This window comes from Rattus norvegicus, chromosome 17 (assembly GCF_021556685.1).
Source record: "Rattus norvegicus strain SHRSP/BbbUtx chromosome 17, alternate assembly SHRSP_T2T, whole genome shotgun sequence".
Lineage (NCBI taxonomy): Eukaryota > Metazoa > Chordata > Mammalia > Rodentia > Muridae > Rattus > Rattus norvegicus.
This window is the reverse complement of record NC_141550.1, coordinates 57,184,697-57,202,707: the sequence shown is the minus strand read 5'-3', so window position 1 is coordinate 57,202,707 and position 18,011 is coordinate 57,184,697. Positions and strand designations below refer to the sequence as shown.

At 39.3% G+C, this 18,011-nt stretch overlaps 1 protein-coding gene across 5 annotated transcripts in view; it reads right to left on the bottom strand.

Moving 5' to 3' along the window:
- The window catches only part of Hecw1 (HECT, C2 and WW domain containing E3 ubiquitin protein ligase 1), a 414,282-nt gene that overhangs the window by 200,947 nt on the left and 195,324 nt on the right, over nucleotides 1-18,011 (bottom strand). For all 5 annotated transcript variants that reach the window (XM_087590135.1, XM_087590133.1, NM_001440089.1 and 2 more), the window contains 3 exon segments: nucleotides 17,539-17,633; nucleotides 7,773-7,848; nucleotides 3,531-3,700 (listed from right to left, as the gene is read on the bottom strand). In XM_087590135.1, coding sequence (XP_087446261.1) covers nucleotides 3,531-3,700; nucleotides 7,773-7,848; nucleotides 17,539-17,633 — 341 coding nt within the window.

Here is an 18,011-nt window from a genome sequence, read left to right as displayed (position 1 = left end):
GTCTTTGCCCCCTGCTTCTCCTTTCAAGGGTAAGGCCCCTCCTTTCAAGGCTCAGTATTCCTAGTGAAAAAGCCAGAAGTGGCGGATAACTGTGAGGAAACAGTGTCTGCTGGACACCAAATGGAAGTTGCACGTGTCAACTCACAGCAGTTATGACAGCATGCATGAAATCTATTCAAGCTCAAGCTAGACTGAACTTTATCATGGAGAAGGGGGCAGGTACAAAGTCCCACCCTTAGTCCAGATAGCTGCTGGAAAAGAGAGAATCCATTTTCTTAAGAGTAGAGTCAACAACGCTCCAGAGGTAGATAGCACATCTGTCTTTCAGGGTTCCTATTCCTGCACAAGCATCATGACCAAGAAGCAAGTTGGGGAGGAAAGGGTTTATTCAGCTTACACTTCCATGATGTCCATCACCAAAGGAAGTCAGGACTGGAACTTAAGCAGGTCAGGAAGCAGGAGCTGATGCAGAGGCCATGGAGGGATGTTACTTACTGGCTTGCTTCCTCTGGCTTGTTCAGCTTGCTTTCTTATAAAACTCAGGACCACCATCCCGGGATGGCACTACCCACAATGGGCTGGGTCCCCTCCCCTTGATCATCACTAGTTGAGAAAATGCCTTACAGCTGGGTCTCATGGAGGCATTTCCTCAACTGAGACTCCTTCTCTGTGATAACTCCAGTTCGTGTCAAGTTGACACACAAAACCAGCCAGTACAACACCTAAGTCTATATACATAGAGCAAATTAGACTTGATGACCATAAGAAGAAGGAGGACACAGAGTTTGGTGGATAGATAAAATGTCATCACTATAGGGAGTTGGGGATGGGGTAAATATGATGCAAACACATTGTATAAAATTCTAAAAAAATTGCTTTTAAAATGAGAATAAACGCTCACTTTGGTAAGTATCTAGATTTTTCCTTAATCCTTTTATTAAGTACAGATGTATTAAAGCAGAATCTATCAGATAGATAGATAGATAGATAGATAGATAGATAGATAGATAGATAGATAACCCTATCTACTGTGTGACATTTGGCACCAGTTGTCAAAGACTGAGGATTTATCTAGGTAAAGCATCAGTGTTTTCCTGGCATTAAGCTGCCAGATGCTTTGTGAGTTTGTATGTCATTTTGTTTGTTTTTGTGGCACTGGGAATGGAACCCAAGGCCTCAGGCACAGGTGAGCGATGTCTATCTAAGCTACAGGTCTTTGATGAGAATTATTGAATTAATTTCAATGGTAGCATTTAAAAAGTAATGCCCAAACCCGAGGACAGAGATTAAGAACATTTTTCAATATATTGCCAGAGGAAAAGACATTTTAAAGCAAGGACTCATATATTTTAAAATGTTAAGTGCATCCTAGTTGACATTTTGAATCCTAAACCATCTAGGTAGTATGGATTTTAAAACTGTTTTCTAAGACTTATAATACCTTGGTGACAAATGTATTAGGCAAACTTGCTCATTTTTTCAGATACAATTAATTGCTGTATCATTTTGGGCTATCCCCAGGAATGTAGTAAGTAGTTCAGAAATTGTTGGTGAGAATAATTGGGATTAAAGGAACATGTCACTGTAAATTCAATATTCTATAATAGTGCATTTTTCAGTGTTTTAGAATTTGTTCCTAACTTAATAGTAGCTCAAGTGTAACTCCATTTCTATTTCAAAGATCTAAAAAATCTTTCTGGGGAGCCTAGAAAGGGTTATTAAACTTAACAAGAAGGTGGTACAACTCAAGAGACAATGAAACAAGCCTGCTTCCAAATATTTAACTACACTTTCTTGTTTATGATGTTTGAAAAAAAATTCCACACTGGTGATAAGGACAGTTTATTCTGAATAATAAGGGAAGGAATATATGATGTAAGTGCCTTAGGTGGTGTACGCATCCATCAGTTACAGCTGGAGATGAGTAGATGGATGAGGCTATTACAAGGCTCACAGGGTAACTGATGACTCAAGCCTTACAAAACTGTTAGCAGGTCAGGTTAGGGTTTGAGTCAAGTTCTGTGTCTGCACAGCTCCTCTGTATTACAGCTCATTCAGCTTTGCTACCAACCATACAGATGTCAGGCTATATTCTCAAATGATTAGATGAGAAGCAAGGAGCTGAGCAGGCTATAACCAGTTCCCACACGTCCTCAAGGTATTGTGAGGGCCAGCACAATCCATGCTTTGTTGAGGAACTCCTATACTCCCGCCTAGTGGAGGAGACACACTTAAAAGTACAAAAGGTCCTTTCCTGACACAACGAATTATTTACTACTGTAAGCAAGCTTCATACCATTATTCAAGCCACCAAGGCTTACATTTCATACCTATTTAAGTCGAGCAAGGTGTAAGCAAATCAGAAATACTTTAGAGATTAATGATTTGTCTACACCAGGAAGCTGATGACTTTAGTATCTTTGGAAGCTGTATAGAGGCTCACATTTATATTGGAAGCTCTTGGTGGTGAACTATGAAGAAATGGGACCAATCATGTTTAAATGTGTTTTCCTGCCTGAGGCATCTGATCTGAATCAGGAAAGAAACCATTGGCTATGTGGCAGAAAAAGCAACAAGTTCTAACACTGGTTAAATATGATTGAGAGGGATTTATTAGTAAGCTTGCTTAGAAAACATTCAGTTACATTGAAGTAAGAAGTGTCTGAAAGGCTCTGCCTCCATTGTTATTCAGATGCAACTTTAGGATAGTTAGGTAATACACTAACCAACCTAGACACTAACTAACCTAGAGAACAGAAAAAGGTAAAAAGTGAATTAAAGTTACACTTCTGACTTATGTTTGGCTAAATTCTGCCTAGTTCTGCTTTATTACAAGCTGCTCTTGCAAACTGCTCGCTCTGATCTGGAAAGGTAAAGGTTTGCCAGACAGCCTTGAGGGAAGGCCAGTTTTGCACAGCTGTAGGTCTTGAGAGCTGATTCCCACAGCTCTTTGAATAAGCAAAAGATCTTGTTAGCTGGAAAAAAGTCCCAATTGATAATTGCTCAGAAAATGTACCTTTTGGCGGGAACCTAAAAATCACCTGCAGATGAAAGCTTATGTAAGATTATAAGAATCTGTATAAATTGTGAGACGTTCAGATCAAGGCTGGTCCTTGTCAAGCATTGATCACAACCTCAGCCATGCCTTATTAAAGATTTTCTTCCTTTTTCTTTTCTCTTTTCTCTTGTGGGTTTTTGTTTGTTTGTTTTATTGTTCTTTTTTTTTTCCTTTTTCTATTTGTTTCTGGAGCTTGGATTGAATTTTGGGCTGGAAGGTAGAAATTCTGCCTTTACATTCAGAGTAGCAGTGACAGTGTATTACTTAGTGCTGCCTGGGGCAATAATTCCAGACCCTGGAGTTGAAGCCCCTAGAGAACATGATTCCCTGGTAAGGCCTGAATCTCATGGCCATGAGTTCAAGACCCGAATCTGTGCTCCACAACAAGAGGAGCACAGAGGTGGGCTTATCACTGTTTCTTTGATTTTGATCTTTCATCTTCCTTTCAGAATCCCCACTCCCTAACACTCACCTCTGCCTGCCAGATGGGGTTTACAGTGTTGCCTATGATCGTGGATCTCCGTTCCTGTCCATGATGAGGGAGGGCCGGGAAGATGCTATGTTTACCAGGTTGAATGGAAATCTTCAGATAAGGGTCTGGGTTGAAAAACATCCCTTTCTTCAATCCCATGGCCTGGAAATCTATAAAATAAATGGTATTTTACTTAAGCATGTTTTAATGAGGTTGAGTATCTATAGGTCCTGTGAAAGAACAAACAATCCAAAACACGCTCTGCTGGTTTAAATGAGAAATGTCGTCCATAGTTTCAGATATTTAAACACTTGTCCTCAGTTGGGGACACTATTTGCAAGGTTTTGAGAGGTGCAAGGCGTTACTAAAGATAGTTTCGAGAGTCTGTAGTCTCACCCTACTTGCAGTTCACTCTCTGCTTGAATATACAGTTGAAGATAGAATCGTCCAGTTTTCTGATCTAGCCATCTACAGCCATTCCTTCCAGTCACAACAAACTCTTATCTTTCTAGAATCATGATCTCAAAATAACTCTTCAGTAAATTGCTTTTGGTCATGCTATTTTATTACAGTAACAGAAAAGTAACTAATATATATGTGAAACTTTCTGTTTTATACAATGTTTAGGCTATTTCCCATTACAAACAAAGTCTGATTTGTACCTGCACAGAATACTATTTGGAACATTTCCTGGCCTATACTGTGTCTGGGAAAGAAATCTTTGTCTTATTATGCCAGTTTAAATGGCGCTGTGGACATATTACTTTTCCTGAGAGGATCATTGATCCTTACTGGACTGGATTTCCAGTGCTCCACTAACAGATTAAGAGGATAGGAATGGGTGAGAGGAGGATGGTGGACATGGACGAAAACTAATGGGAGACATGTTAGATCAAAGCTGTTTTGTTAGAACAAGTTAGTTGCTCATATTAGAAAGTTGTTTTGCAAGGTCAAGACACAAGGAAACCAAGGGCAGTCATTTTACCCTAAGTGTGACTTTCATTGAGTAAGGATACACAGAAAAAAAAGTTTTGAAAGAGCAGAGAACCAAGAAAGAAAAGTAAACACACCTCTGTGAGGCTAGGCACTCATCACCGATGAAAATTACAAGAAACTCTGGTGTTAGGAAGAGGAGATCTTGGCAATTGAACAGTCTTACTTAAGATGTTTGAGTATGCACGATTTCATGGTGTAGAGAGGGGGATCTATTTCTAATGTATGTTCCTCAATTGTTCTTCCTCTTTTTTTCTACAAATCCTTCCAGTCAAATTTTTCACTACTTCTTCATGAAAAGTTTTGTAGTTTTGGTTTGGCAATGTCCAGTTTGGTTGTCCAGCTGGTTACTATTAGAATCCTTGTCGCTGCTTCTAGTCTCAGAGTGGACTCATGTCTTGTCAGCTTTGTGATATTTAGGGCCTTGCTTAGTGTCCTTGCTCGCTTCTCTGTTGCAATTTTAAAACATGAACCAAAACCAACATGGTGATGAAAGGGATTACCTGGCTTACATATCCTGATCACAGCCCATCACTGAAGGAAGTCAAGACAGGAACTTAAGTAGTAGCGGAGGCGTGGCCATGGAGGGAAGCTACTTGTTGAACAGTTAGCTATTGCTTGCTTGGCTTGGTTTCTTAGCCTAAGGCTACTTGTTCAGGCGGGCATCACTCACAATACATCAATTTGCAAATAAAAAGATTGTTTTACAGCACAGCTATAGGTCAGTCTTATGAAGGCAGTTCTTCACTGAAGTTCCCTCTTCCAAGGAGACTTTAGTTTCTATCAAGTTGAGAAAAACTAATGACCATCTTTAGTTATGGATTAGGTGATCTTTCCTTTTATCTTTAAGGCATTGAGTATATTTTATTATTTCTTTTGGTATTTACTTTTTCTTACATTTTCTTCCTTCCTTCCTTTCTTCTTTCTTTCTATCTTTCTTTCTTTCTTTCTTATTTCCTTCTTTCTTCCTTTCTTTCTTTCTTCATTTCTTTGAGTGACAAGATGGTACAGGTATGTTTGTCAGAGAAAACCTTGTAGGAATTGGTTCTCTTTTTCCATTATGTAGATCCTAGGGTTTCACCTCAGTAGGCCTGGTACTCACTGAGTCTTCTTCTTTGAACAGTATTTATTGTTTATCATAGATAGAGATACTAAATTAAATGAATGTGCATATATCCTAATTACAATATTATTTATCTGTGACCTTTCCAGGATTCTTTCTTTAGTTGACACATTTACAGTCCCATGTTTGTAGTTCCATTTCAATGCTGGAAACTGTCATCTTGGAATAATAAAAGTATGTACCATGGAAAACAGGAGATGACTTAACTCAGAACACCTTATTAACTGATTCTGAGTAATGCTGAGGTACAGAAAAAATTCCCTGGTCTGTCCAAGAGCCCATATCTGAATGACAGAGGCAAAATGGGACCAAGGAACAGAGCTATTGTCCTTTCTCCAGCTATACCCTTCCTGAACCTCAAGATACCATTGGAACTTTGATCATAGAAAATTACTCTTGGTTTCTGGCAAATTCTCCTGTGGTCTTTCTTGTTTCTACTGTTTTTTGAAAACCAGTATAGCTATTGTTATTTTTTAGCATTTCAATAGGAACGTGAAAATGGAAACCCAAGGGTTGCATGTGTTTATTCTGGTGTAAAAAAATTATTAAATTTTTCTCTTCTCCTTTCTTTTATCATCCCACGATAACATCTGGGATTCACTGTTGAATATTCATATGCTTCAACCTAGAAAATCACAACAGGTGATAATTTATTTCCCCCAAAATTTCATGAGACCTCTGATTGTGACACACTTGCTATGGAGAACTGATTTGACAAACTAAGGTCACAGTTTTTTATTTGTGGTCAATAGAATTGGGGTTTTATTCAACGGTGTTCTTTGAAGATGACTTAGTTAAGATGTATTATGTAAGATTCTGGACTTTCTGTATTATTTTACTCAGAGCAGCTCAGTGTTCTTTTACACTTCTAATGACAAAATAATTTTTGGTTTACAGAAGAGTTCTGTAAAAAACTCACAGATTTCCTATAACTCTTTACCTTGTTTCCCCATTGTCAGTAAACTAGAGAACCACCATAGGGTCATGAAATTAAAAAAGTAACATCCTCTTTGCTTTTCATCAATTTCCTACAAAGTAAGGCATTTCCTCACTGAGGCGGGAGGAAGAGAGACTTAGGAAGTCAGCACCACTGCAAGTCTTGCATAGTAGAAACCTACCAGTTCCACAATCTCCTCACCAGAGATCATAGAAGCAGAAAACAGTTGCCTGGAGAAGAGAATCTCTGTGGAGCTTCTTGCAGAACACTCTCCAACTTGCACTGCCCGTACGATCTGCAGAGGGCTCTAATAATGCAGCTGTCCCAAGTTCTCACCCATGATGAGGTAGGCCTTTCAGTGATGCAGCTCCCTCTGAGCTGTTCATGCTCTTGTAAGTGGCCCCAGTAATGAAATCTTTTATTATTATTATATCCACCTCAGTACAATGGTTATATTGATCTGCCATCAGTTCCCCAGCCAGGGTTAATAGACCCTGCTCCCATTTCCCCAGGAAAAGCTTGACATAATACCCAACTATTATTTTTTAAAATCGGATAAATTAAAATGGACTGTATTTGGATTCCACTGACTCCTCCACTCCCAAAGAATGCTGTTTTGACCAGCTCAGCTTCGATCTGCTCTGCTTAAGTGGGTTGACTGGAAGTTCTGCTTAGTTCTGTAACTTGCCCTCAGTAAATTCTTGATACTGCTATTATGGCCGACTTCCATTCACACAGTGTCAAAACACTCCTACTTTATGACTGACTGAATTTCCATTATTTTTGCTTATTCAAAGGCAATAGACCAGATACTTTTTATTTTTATCCCAGAGGTGAGGTAAATGAGACACAAAGAGATTGATGTACATTCGTTAGAGTCAAGTAAAAGTGGTTGACATTCAGGTTCACTGCACATAGTGGTTTGGATGAGAAATGTCCTGCACAGGCTGAGGCATTTGAATGCTTAGTTCCTTATTGGTAGTGCTGTCTGGAGAGGTTATAGTGAGGTGCAGCCTTGTTGGAGGAAACACACTGCATGGGGTGGGCTCTTGCTGCTTGCTGTCATGCCTGCACCCTGCCACAATTGACTCACAGATTTTTAGAATTGTTAGCCAAAAGTAACGCTTTCTTCTTTAGTTGTCAAACAAGAGCACTGCATAAATAAGGCTTCTATGTGAGCAACACGTACCTGAGAGAGAGAAGCTGATGAGCCTCCTGTTTCCTTGACTTTGCACAGTCTCCTCAGAGCCAATACCTTTAAAAATCTGTAAAAGGAAAGAAAAACGAAAGACAAGTAAAAGAGACATCAAAAAAGATAATACACTATAGCAAGGGTCACTGAGATACTAACAGGAAAGGTCTGTAACAAGCTGGTCAGCATCCTTGTGCTATCTCACAGTGTCTCTTCTCTAACCAAATTCCTCCCCTTTGCCTTCTCTGGCTTGTGGGAAATTCTGCTTCTTGGGGAAGAATTCTGTTTATGGGTAAGTCAGAAAACCCTGTTATGCAAGCTTAATATAGACTATTAGGCAGCAGGTAGGGAGAAACACTGGGCCTGGCTTGAGTATTTGAAACCCAAACCCTACCCCCAGGGGCCCACTTCTTCCAACCAATATGCACATACTCTGACAAGACCACAGCTTCTAATAGTGTCGCTCCCTCATAACTAAGCACTCAAATCTATGAGGGTCATTCTTATTTGAACAAACAGAAATCTCCATAAACAGGCTAAGCAGACATCTAAAGATTGAGATCTGAATTCAACAAAGCATAGTGTTTTATTTCTCGTCTGTCTCCTTGACTGCCCCTTAAGAGCAACCAAGAGTGACATATTTTTATTGTCTTTTATTGCTTTCTTTTCCAAGAGATGCTGATGTACTGGTTTCTCTTCACAGTGATAGAACACTAAGACAATGCTGTGTACTGACCCGGGAAAGGATAGAATGAGGGAATGAGTGTAATCCCTCCTGTTTCCCTTCCTTGGAAGTAAGTGTTGTCTTTTAATAAGAGAAAATGGGTGGTGACAGAGCGAGCTTTTGCCCTTAAAATGAGCAACATGCAGAAAATTTTAAAACACCAAGAAACTTGCTTTTTTTCATCGAATGTTATAATTTTAAAATGTATCATGCTGTAGAAAAATCATAATAAATAAATATTTTTATTGGAACTAGATGAAATTCAGCCTTAAAGAAAAATGAAGCTAAACATTGCAGAAAAGTGGATGGAACTAGAATGTATAATATTTTAACAGGGTTATACAATGTCAGAAGGAAATAAACCACATGTCTCTCACATGCAGAATTAGGTTATAAATTTGCATATATGTAAATGTTGGCGCAGTATACATGAAGAGGACCAGAAAAGCTAACTAGAGAGTGAGGAAGGCTGAATGCAGGTAATGAGTACAGGTCATGAAAGAAGATATGAAACTAATTGTTTCTAGGTCTAATTGTCATGGATTTTTCTTTGGTGGTGGATAAGTGCATAAAATATATTTGATACCAAAAGTGTAAAGTGTAAGATTAAATGTGAAGCTTCACAGCACCTATTACCAGCAACAATTCTAGCAGTAGATAAATTATCCAAGCCGTATGGACTTTGGGCCTTTGTAGGATTCGGCCTTTACTGAAATATTGGGAGCAAATGCAAAACCTGCCTTGCACTCTCAGTTGGAAGAACATCTATCCGTTAGCTTTCCTCTTCGAAATGGCTTCCCCTTTCTACCCTTGACTTTGTGGAATAGAGACAGAATTTAGGGGAGCCCCAAACCCGCGGTCCCGGCCAACAGCAGCTCTCTGCTCACAAACCCCGTGGGAGAGAGACCTCACCGCCTGGTCAGGTGGGCGCTCCTGAGGCTGCAGAGCGGAAGAGACCACCAACACTGACCACCCCTGCCCACATCCCTGGCCCAAGAGGAAACTGTATACGGCCTCTGGGTTCCCGTGGGGGAGGACCCAGGAGCAGCAGGACCCCTGCGCCTGAGACACCGCCGGAACCTGAAGGGACAGACTGGATAAACAGTTCTCTGCACCCAAATCCCGTGGGAGGGAGAGCTAAACCTACAGAGAGGCAGACACGCCTGGGAAACCAGAAGAGACTGCACTCTGCACACATCTTTGACGCCAGAGGAAAACACCAAACGCCATCTGGAACCCTGGTACACAGAGGCTCCTGGAAAGGGCAGCGCAGATCTTCCTGGTTGCTGCCGCCGTAGAGAGTTCGTAGACAGCACCCCACGAGTAAACTTGAGCTTCGGGACCACAGGGAAGACCAACATTTCTGCTGCAAGTGACCTGCCTGGTGAACACCAGACACAGGCCCACAGTAACAGCTGAAGACCTGTAGATAGGAAAAACTACACGCCCGAAAGCAGAACACTCTGTCCCCATAACTGGCTGAAAGAAAACAGGAAAACAGGTCTACAGCACTCCTGACACACAGGCTTATAGGACAGTCTAGCCACTGTCAGAAATAGCAGAACAAAGTGACACTAGAGATAATCTGATGGCGAGAGGCAAGCGCAGGAACCCAACAGAAACCAAGACTAATTGACATCATCGGAGCCCAATGCTCCCACCAAAGCAAACATGGAATATCCAAACAAACCAGAAAAGCAAGATCTAGTTTCAAAATCATATTTGATCATGATGCTGGAGGACTTCAAGAAAGACGTGAAGAACTCCCTTAGAGAACAAGTAGAAGCCTACAGAGAGGAAACGCAAAAATCCCTGAAAGAATTCCAGGAAATCATAAATAAACAAGTAGAAGCCCATAGAGAGGAGTCACAAAAATCCCTGAAAGAATTCCAGGAAATCATAAATAAACAAGTAGAAGCCCATAGAGAGGAGTCACAAAAATCCCTGAAAGAATTCCAGGAAAACACAATCAAACGGTTGAAGGAATTAAAAATAGAAATAGAAGCAATCAAGAAAGAACACATGGAAAGAACCCTGGATATAGAAAACCAAAAGAAGAGACAAGGAGCTGTAGATACGAGCTTCACCAAGAGAATACAAGAGATGGAAGAGAGAATCTCAGGAGCAGAAGATTCCATAGAAATCATTGACTCAACTGTCAAAGATAATGTAAAGTGGAAAAAGCTACTGGCCCAAAACATACAGGAAATCCAGGAGTCAATGAGAAGATCAAACCTAAGGATAATAGGTATAGAAGAGAGTGAAGACTCCCAGCTCAAAGGACCAGTAAATATCTTCAAAAAAATCATAGAAGAAAACTTCCGTAACCTAAAAAAAAGAGATACCCATAGGCATACAAGAAGGCTACAGAACTCCAAATAGATTGGACCAGAAAAGAAACACTTCCCGTCACATAATAGTCAAAACACCAAACGCACAAAATAAAGAAAGAATATTAAAAGCAGTAAGGGAAAAAGGTCAAGTATCATATAAAGGCAGACCTATCAGAATTATACCAGACATCTCACCAGAGACTATGAAAGCCAGAAGATCCTGGACAGATGTCATACAGACCCTAAGAGAACACAAATACCAGCCCAGGTTACTGTATCCTGCAAAACTCTCAATTAACATAGATGGAGAAACCAAGATATTCCATGACAAAACCAAATTTACACAATATCTTTCTACAAATCCAGCACTACAAAGGATAATAAATGGTAAAGCCCAACATAAGGAGGCAAGCTATACCCTAGAAGAAGCAAGAAACTAATCGTATTGGCAACAAAACAAAGAGAAGAAAAGCACACAAACATAACCTCATATACAAATATGAATATAACAGGAAGCAATAATCACTATTCCTTAATATCTCTCAACATCAATGGCCTCAACTCCCCAATAAAAAGACATAGATGAACAAACTGGATACGCAACGAGGACCCTTCATTCTGCTGCCTACAGGAAACACACCTCAGAGACAAAGACAGACACTACCTCAGAGTGAAAGGCTGGAAAACAACTTTCCAAGCAAATGGTCAGAAGAAGCAAGCTGGAGTAGCCATTCTAATATCAAATAAAATCAATTTTCAACTAAAATTCATCAAAAAAGATAAGGAAGGACACTTCATATTCATCAAAGGAAAAATCCACCAAGATGAACTCTCAATCCTAAATATCTATGCCCCAAATTCAAGGGCACCTACATACGTAAAAGAAACGTTGCTAAAGCTCAAAACACACATTGCACCTCACACAATAATAGTAGGAGACTTCAACACCCCACTCTCATCAATGGAGAGATCATGGAAACAGAAATTAAACAGAGTCGTAGACAGACTAAGAGAAGTCATGAGTCAAATGGACTTAACAGATATTGATAGAACATTCTATCCTAAAGCAAAAGGATATACCTTCTTCGCAGCTCCTCATGATACTTTCTCCAAAATTGACCATATAATTGGTCAAAAAATGGGCCTCAACAGGTACAGAAAGATAGAAATAATCCCATGCGTGCTATCGGACCACCACGGCCTAAAACTGGTCTTCAATAACAAAAATGGAAGAATGCCCACATATACGTGGAAATTGAACAATGCTTTACTCAATGGTAACCTGGTCAAGGAAGAAATAAAGAAAGAAATTAAAGACTTTTTAGAATTTAATGAAAATGAAGGTACAACCTACCCAAACTTATGGGACACAATGAAAGCTGTGCTAAGAGGAAAACTCATAGCGCTGAGTGCCTGCAGAAAGAAACAGGAAAGAGCATATGTCAGCAGCTTGACAGCACACCTAAAAGCTCTAGAACAAAAAGAAGCAAATACACCCAGGAGGAGTAGAAGGCAGGAAATAATCAAACTCAGAGCTGAAATCAACCAAGTAGAAACAAAAAGGACCATAGAAAGAATCAAGAGAACCAAAAGTTGGTTCTTTGAGAAAATCAACAAGATAGATAAACCGTTAGCCAGACTAACGAGAGGACACAGAGAGTGTGTCCAAATTAAGAAAATCAGAAATGAAAAGGGAGACATAACTACAGATTCAGAGGAAATTAAAAAAATCATCAGATCTTACTATAAAAGCCTATATTCAACAAAACTTGAAAATCTGGAGGAAATGGACAATTTCCTAGACAGATACCAGGTACCGAAGTTAAACCAGGAACAGATAAACCAGTTAAACAACCCCATAACTCCTAAGGAAAGAGAAGCAGTCATTAAAGGTCTCCCAACCAAAAAGAGCCCAGGTCCAGACGGGTTTAGTGCAGAATTCTATCAGACCTTCATAGAAGACCTCATACCAATATTATCCAAACTATTCCACAAAATTGAAACAGATGGAGCACCACCGAATTCCTTCTATGAAGCCACAATTACTCTTATACCTAAACCACACAAAGACCCAACAAAGAAAGAGAACTTCAGACCAATTTCCCTTATGAATATCGATGCAAAAATACTCAATAAAATTCTGGCAAACCGAATCCAAGAGCACATCAAAACGATCATCCACCATGATCAAGTAGGCTTCATCCCAGGTATGCAGGGATGGTTTAATATACGGAAAACCATCAACGTGATACATTATATAAACAATCTGAAAGAACAAAACCACATGATCATTTCATTAGATGCTGAGAAAGCATTTGACAAAATTCAACACCCCTTCATGTTAAAAGTCCTGGAAAGAATAGGAGACAGAATTTAACATCATAGTACTCAGAGAGTCTCACAAATATCCACTAGAAAACAATTCTGGAATCTTCTCGTAAATATTTGGACTGCACTGATCTTTACTGGTTAGTAAATCATGTTTGTGACTTTATCACAGGAACTCAAGTCTGGATTTTTTTTTTTTTTTTGTTTGTTTGTTTGGAGCTGGGGACCGAACCTAGGGCCTTGTGCTTGCTAGGCAAGTGCTCTACCACTGAGCTAAATCCCCAACCCCTGGATTTGTTTTATCTTTACCATTTGACTTATATCTGCTTCAAATCAAAAGTGTTCTAAAATTGTCATTTGAGAAAGGCTAACAGAAGGAGTTATAAGAGGTAGAAATGAAAAACAAGAATATTACATAAGTACTTCAGAACTCTTCCTCTCCTGGTATAGCTGGGATTATCTCACTTAGAAACTAATTTTCATAACATTAAGGAATAAGTAATATAATTTTTGTCTCATAAGATTATGAATGAAATTTCTTTTTTGTGTTTATTTAGGTAAGAATTAAAGGCACACTACAAAAATAGGTTGTGGGTGTGTAAGGGGGATAGAAAAAAAACAGAATCAATTCACAAAACAATTGCACTAGGTCTGGGGCAGTGTGTTAGTCGCTGAAGTGCTTTCTATGGAAGCAGGAAGACCAGCGTTCAAGCATGATCATGCATGTGTGTGGAAGAACAGACAGGGTGGCAGGCAGTTGACGTCCCAGCTCTGGGATGCAGAGACAGATCTCTCAAACTTCCTGTCAGAGAAAGCAATCTTCAGGCCCCAGTGTCTATCTTTAAAAATAAAGTGGGTTGATCCTGAAGAACAACATCTGATGTTGACCTCTGGTTCTCATGCACACCTACAGGATAACATGAATGCACAAACACACAAAATCAATTACCACATTCAGTGAAAAGGGTAATGTCTAGTCCACATCTTCTGAGCATAGATAGAACAAAAAGTCTGTTTTTTTTAAAATCGTTTAAAAAAGACTCCTATGGTTTGTGTTACAGTTTGTGTTCATGGTTTGTTTTATAGTCTTGAGCGTTCCAGAATGGCTCATAGAGTCAAAGGCTTGATTCTTACCACATGTGACCATTGGGAAATTGTGAGAGCTTTAGGTGATGGGCCTGGTAGGAAGATGTTAGGTTGTTAGGGAAAGCCCTTGCATTTGTTACTGGGATGCAAACTTTGCCTCTTTCTGTTTTCTTCCCAACCATTATGAGATGGATAAAGTTCTTTACAGTGTGCTCTCTTCCAGTGACATTCTGCCTCACCTAGGCCCCCAGACACTGAGACTAACCAACCATAGAATAAGGCCTTCAAGACTTTAAATCAAAACAAAACAATTTTTAAGTTCTAAGTCTCAAACAGTTTGATACAGCAATAAAATACATGTTGCCACTATTATAATCCAAGTCAAAAGGGCCCAAAACTTAAACTTTCTATCAATTTGCCCCCAAAAAATTTTCCCTGAAAAATTAATGTAGTACTAGCAATAATCAGTGAGAAAATAGAATTTAAAATGCATTCAAGCAAATTTAAATACATTTTTTTCTTTGGAGCAGTGTGCTTAAGTTCCTGGATGAAATTACAAAAGCTTACATTAATTCAGATGTTCACTGGATTTTACCAATAAATGACTTGTGTTTTAAAATTAAAACTAGGTTTAGTTTCTATTACAACACCATATGTTCAAAGATACTATTAGTTTAAAAAATAGTATCTTAATTGAGAAGGAAGAGCATTTGCTTAAAAAATGTTTTTTGGTTTGCCTTAATGTGATATAAATCAAACAGAGAAATGCAAGAGAACCTTGAAAACTGTTTCATTCTACCAAGAAATAAGGGCAACAATAGCATAGTCACCCTAAAAACTACTTACACATTAAAATATGGTTTATGTGAAAGTACTTACACTGGACCTATATACTTAGTTTTAATGAGGTGGTGAGAGTCCAGAAGTACTCTCTATTCTCAGCATCACATGGGCTTAGGACTGGATTCTCACACTGTGTTGTGACAGTATTCACTGGGAGATAGAATTGATGACAGACCAAAATACAGATACCACTAAAGTCCAACTTGGTGAATCGGTGAGTTTTTTAAGGGGTGAGTTTACCAACAGGAATATAGGTGATGCCATGATAGCTGCATCACCAAAATCCCGTGATTCATGAAAGACTGAAACCTGAAGCACACTGCACAGCCTGCAGATGGCTCAACTGGTTGGAGAACATCCTTTTAAGGCATTTCCTTCTCTATTGGTCTTAGACTCAACCTCTCCAGCTAGCTAGTTTTCAGTGTACTGTAAGGTGCTATGCAAGCTACTAGGGGGGAAAATTAATCATCAGTCTTACCCAGCTATGAACCTTGAAAGTTATAATAGTGACTGGTCTGGGACGACATGCCCACTTGTATAATAGTGGCATGACCATAATGTAACAAATTTTCTGATTGTATTTTAGACTTACTCCACAGGACTCAGCCCATACCTGGCATCATTATCAGGCTAAAAATCTATGGCTAGACAAGTCATAGGCCTACTACTATCATTCTCCTAAGTGTGTATAGTATTAAACTGGCTTTTTAAATACTCATAGTGAATACATCTCTCGTTCCTTATCTGAGAAGCTTGTATTTGCAGTAGATGGTGATCAACGCAGTGACCCACAACTGGTCAAGGTGCAGAAAGGAAGAGAACACAGCATTCTCAGGCTTAAAGAGAGCATGCTACCACAGCCCACCATGTGAGGGGGTCAGATATCACTGTGGAATTGTGGAAGAAGGGGAAAAAATGAGTGTAGGAGCCTGTGGTAGAAGATGACTATAAAGACACAATGTCTTCCCAACACAGCAAGGCAGCTAGCTGCACATGTGAACTCACTGTGGGTGTGACAGAATATTTAATACCTATTCAGGCCAAAGTCAGACCAAATCCTAGGATGGCATGAGGAGCTGGGCGCGAATTTTATGCCAAGCTGTTGGATCTTGGCACTTGTTAGCCACTAGAAGAGCAAGAGTCAGTTTCCTCTAAGAATGTAGTCCCTAGTAAGTGACCACTGTACAGTGCAGAACTACACATCCAAAACTATGTAGGCTGCAAAAAATTGCTCTTAAGCTGGATATGGTAGTGTATAGGCTTTTAATTCCAGCACTCACTCTGTGAGTGATCTATATAGCAGGTTCAAGGACAGCTGGGGCTACATAGGGAAACCCTGTCTCAACAAACAAACAAACAACTCCCCAATACAACAAGAACCCATCAAACCACAAGTTATCTTAAAAGAATAAAAATGATATAAAGTTATCAAGTTGTGTGTGTAGAAAAGATGAATGAATATGGGGAAAGTTGCAAAAATTGGTGAATATGATCAGAAGAGGTTTTATGAATCTCTGGAAGAAGTAATAAGAAAGACGAGAAATGGTAGAAAGATAAAGACTAGGGGGAAATTCAGGAAAAGGTAATGTCTATTTTTTTGATACTGTCTATTATTACAGTAGAGAACAAAAGGGTGTGACTTAAATCCTGGATGTACAGCTGGACTTGGTGGCACAGTTCTATGATCTCAGCACTGGGAAGGCATAGGAAGAATGATCTATGTAAATCCAACTTGAATAGTTGGTTCCGGGACAGCCTGGGCTACATGGTGAGACCATGTCTCAAAAGAATATAATCAACAATAACAATGTCAAAACCAAAATACACAAAAAACAAACATATATGAATCCTGAGGTTTGCTGTAGTCTGGCTTGAGGTGCATTGCTTGGGTTCACTTGTTAGACAGTGTCTGCATTTACCCAAAGAACAGAAAGTAAGATTTTATCTTTTCTAGGTTTATCATTTCATATAACTAAGATAAATCTGAGGCAACACATTCTAATTAGTTTAATTTTAAGTTTAAAAAGAAATTAAAACATCAAAAATATAAATATTCAAAATCAGTTATTATAAGCATGTTTCTTAAAGAAAGCCTCATACACTGCCACTAAGTATATCCCCATGGAAACATTTTGTTGAGAGAAATCCAGAATGTCTGTAACATTTAGATTGCTTGCACTCTGAAAAGGATAGCTTTTGATGATTTTCTTTTTTCTTTATCACTAGTCAGAGGTGTGTGTGCACGTGTGTGTGTGTGTGTGTGTGTGTGTGTGTGTGTGTGCGCGCATGTATGTGTGTACTCTTCATCTATCAATGTATCTTCATATACGTGTAGGTGCAGTTGCAGATGTGTGCACATGTATAATTGTGTGCATACACGCATGAAAAAAACAAGAAAGCAAACAACTATGTGAGGTGGGTCTGAGCGGGAGGAAGAGCAGAGACTTACAGGAGCCGCTGAGTTCTTGACAGTGACACTGGGGGTTGTAGCTCTCAGGGCCCCGCTTACTCCGTGGTAGTATTTGAAGCAGATCTTAGTTTCAGCTGAAAGACAAAAATAAAATGAAGCTGAGTCCTTAGGGGAATCTAGGGCAAAACAGCTATAGTCCAGGGGGAACTCTCCAGCAAGTGCAGACTGACTCCTCTCAAGAACCAGCATGCAACACTTAAGAGGGTTTATGTTGCCCCCCCCACCAGTCTCTCTTTCAAAAATTATGTCATGAAAAATTGTATGGGCTTTAGTATTTCTGTACTCAAGCTAAATAAATCCATTACTTAAACATCTTGGCATCCCATCTACCTCACTAGATGGTTTTACTTTTAAATCTGTAGTTCTAAGATTTTAGGTAGTTTATTTCTTTGTAGTTTCCTATTATATAATTTAGTGCAATTAATATTGTGATAATAAAGAAAAAGATTGAA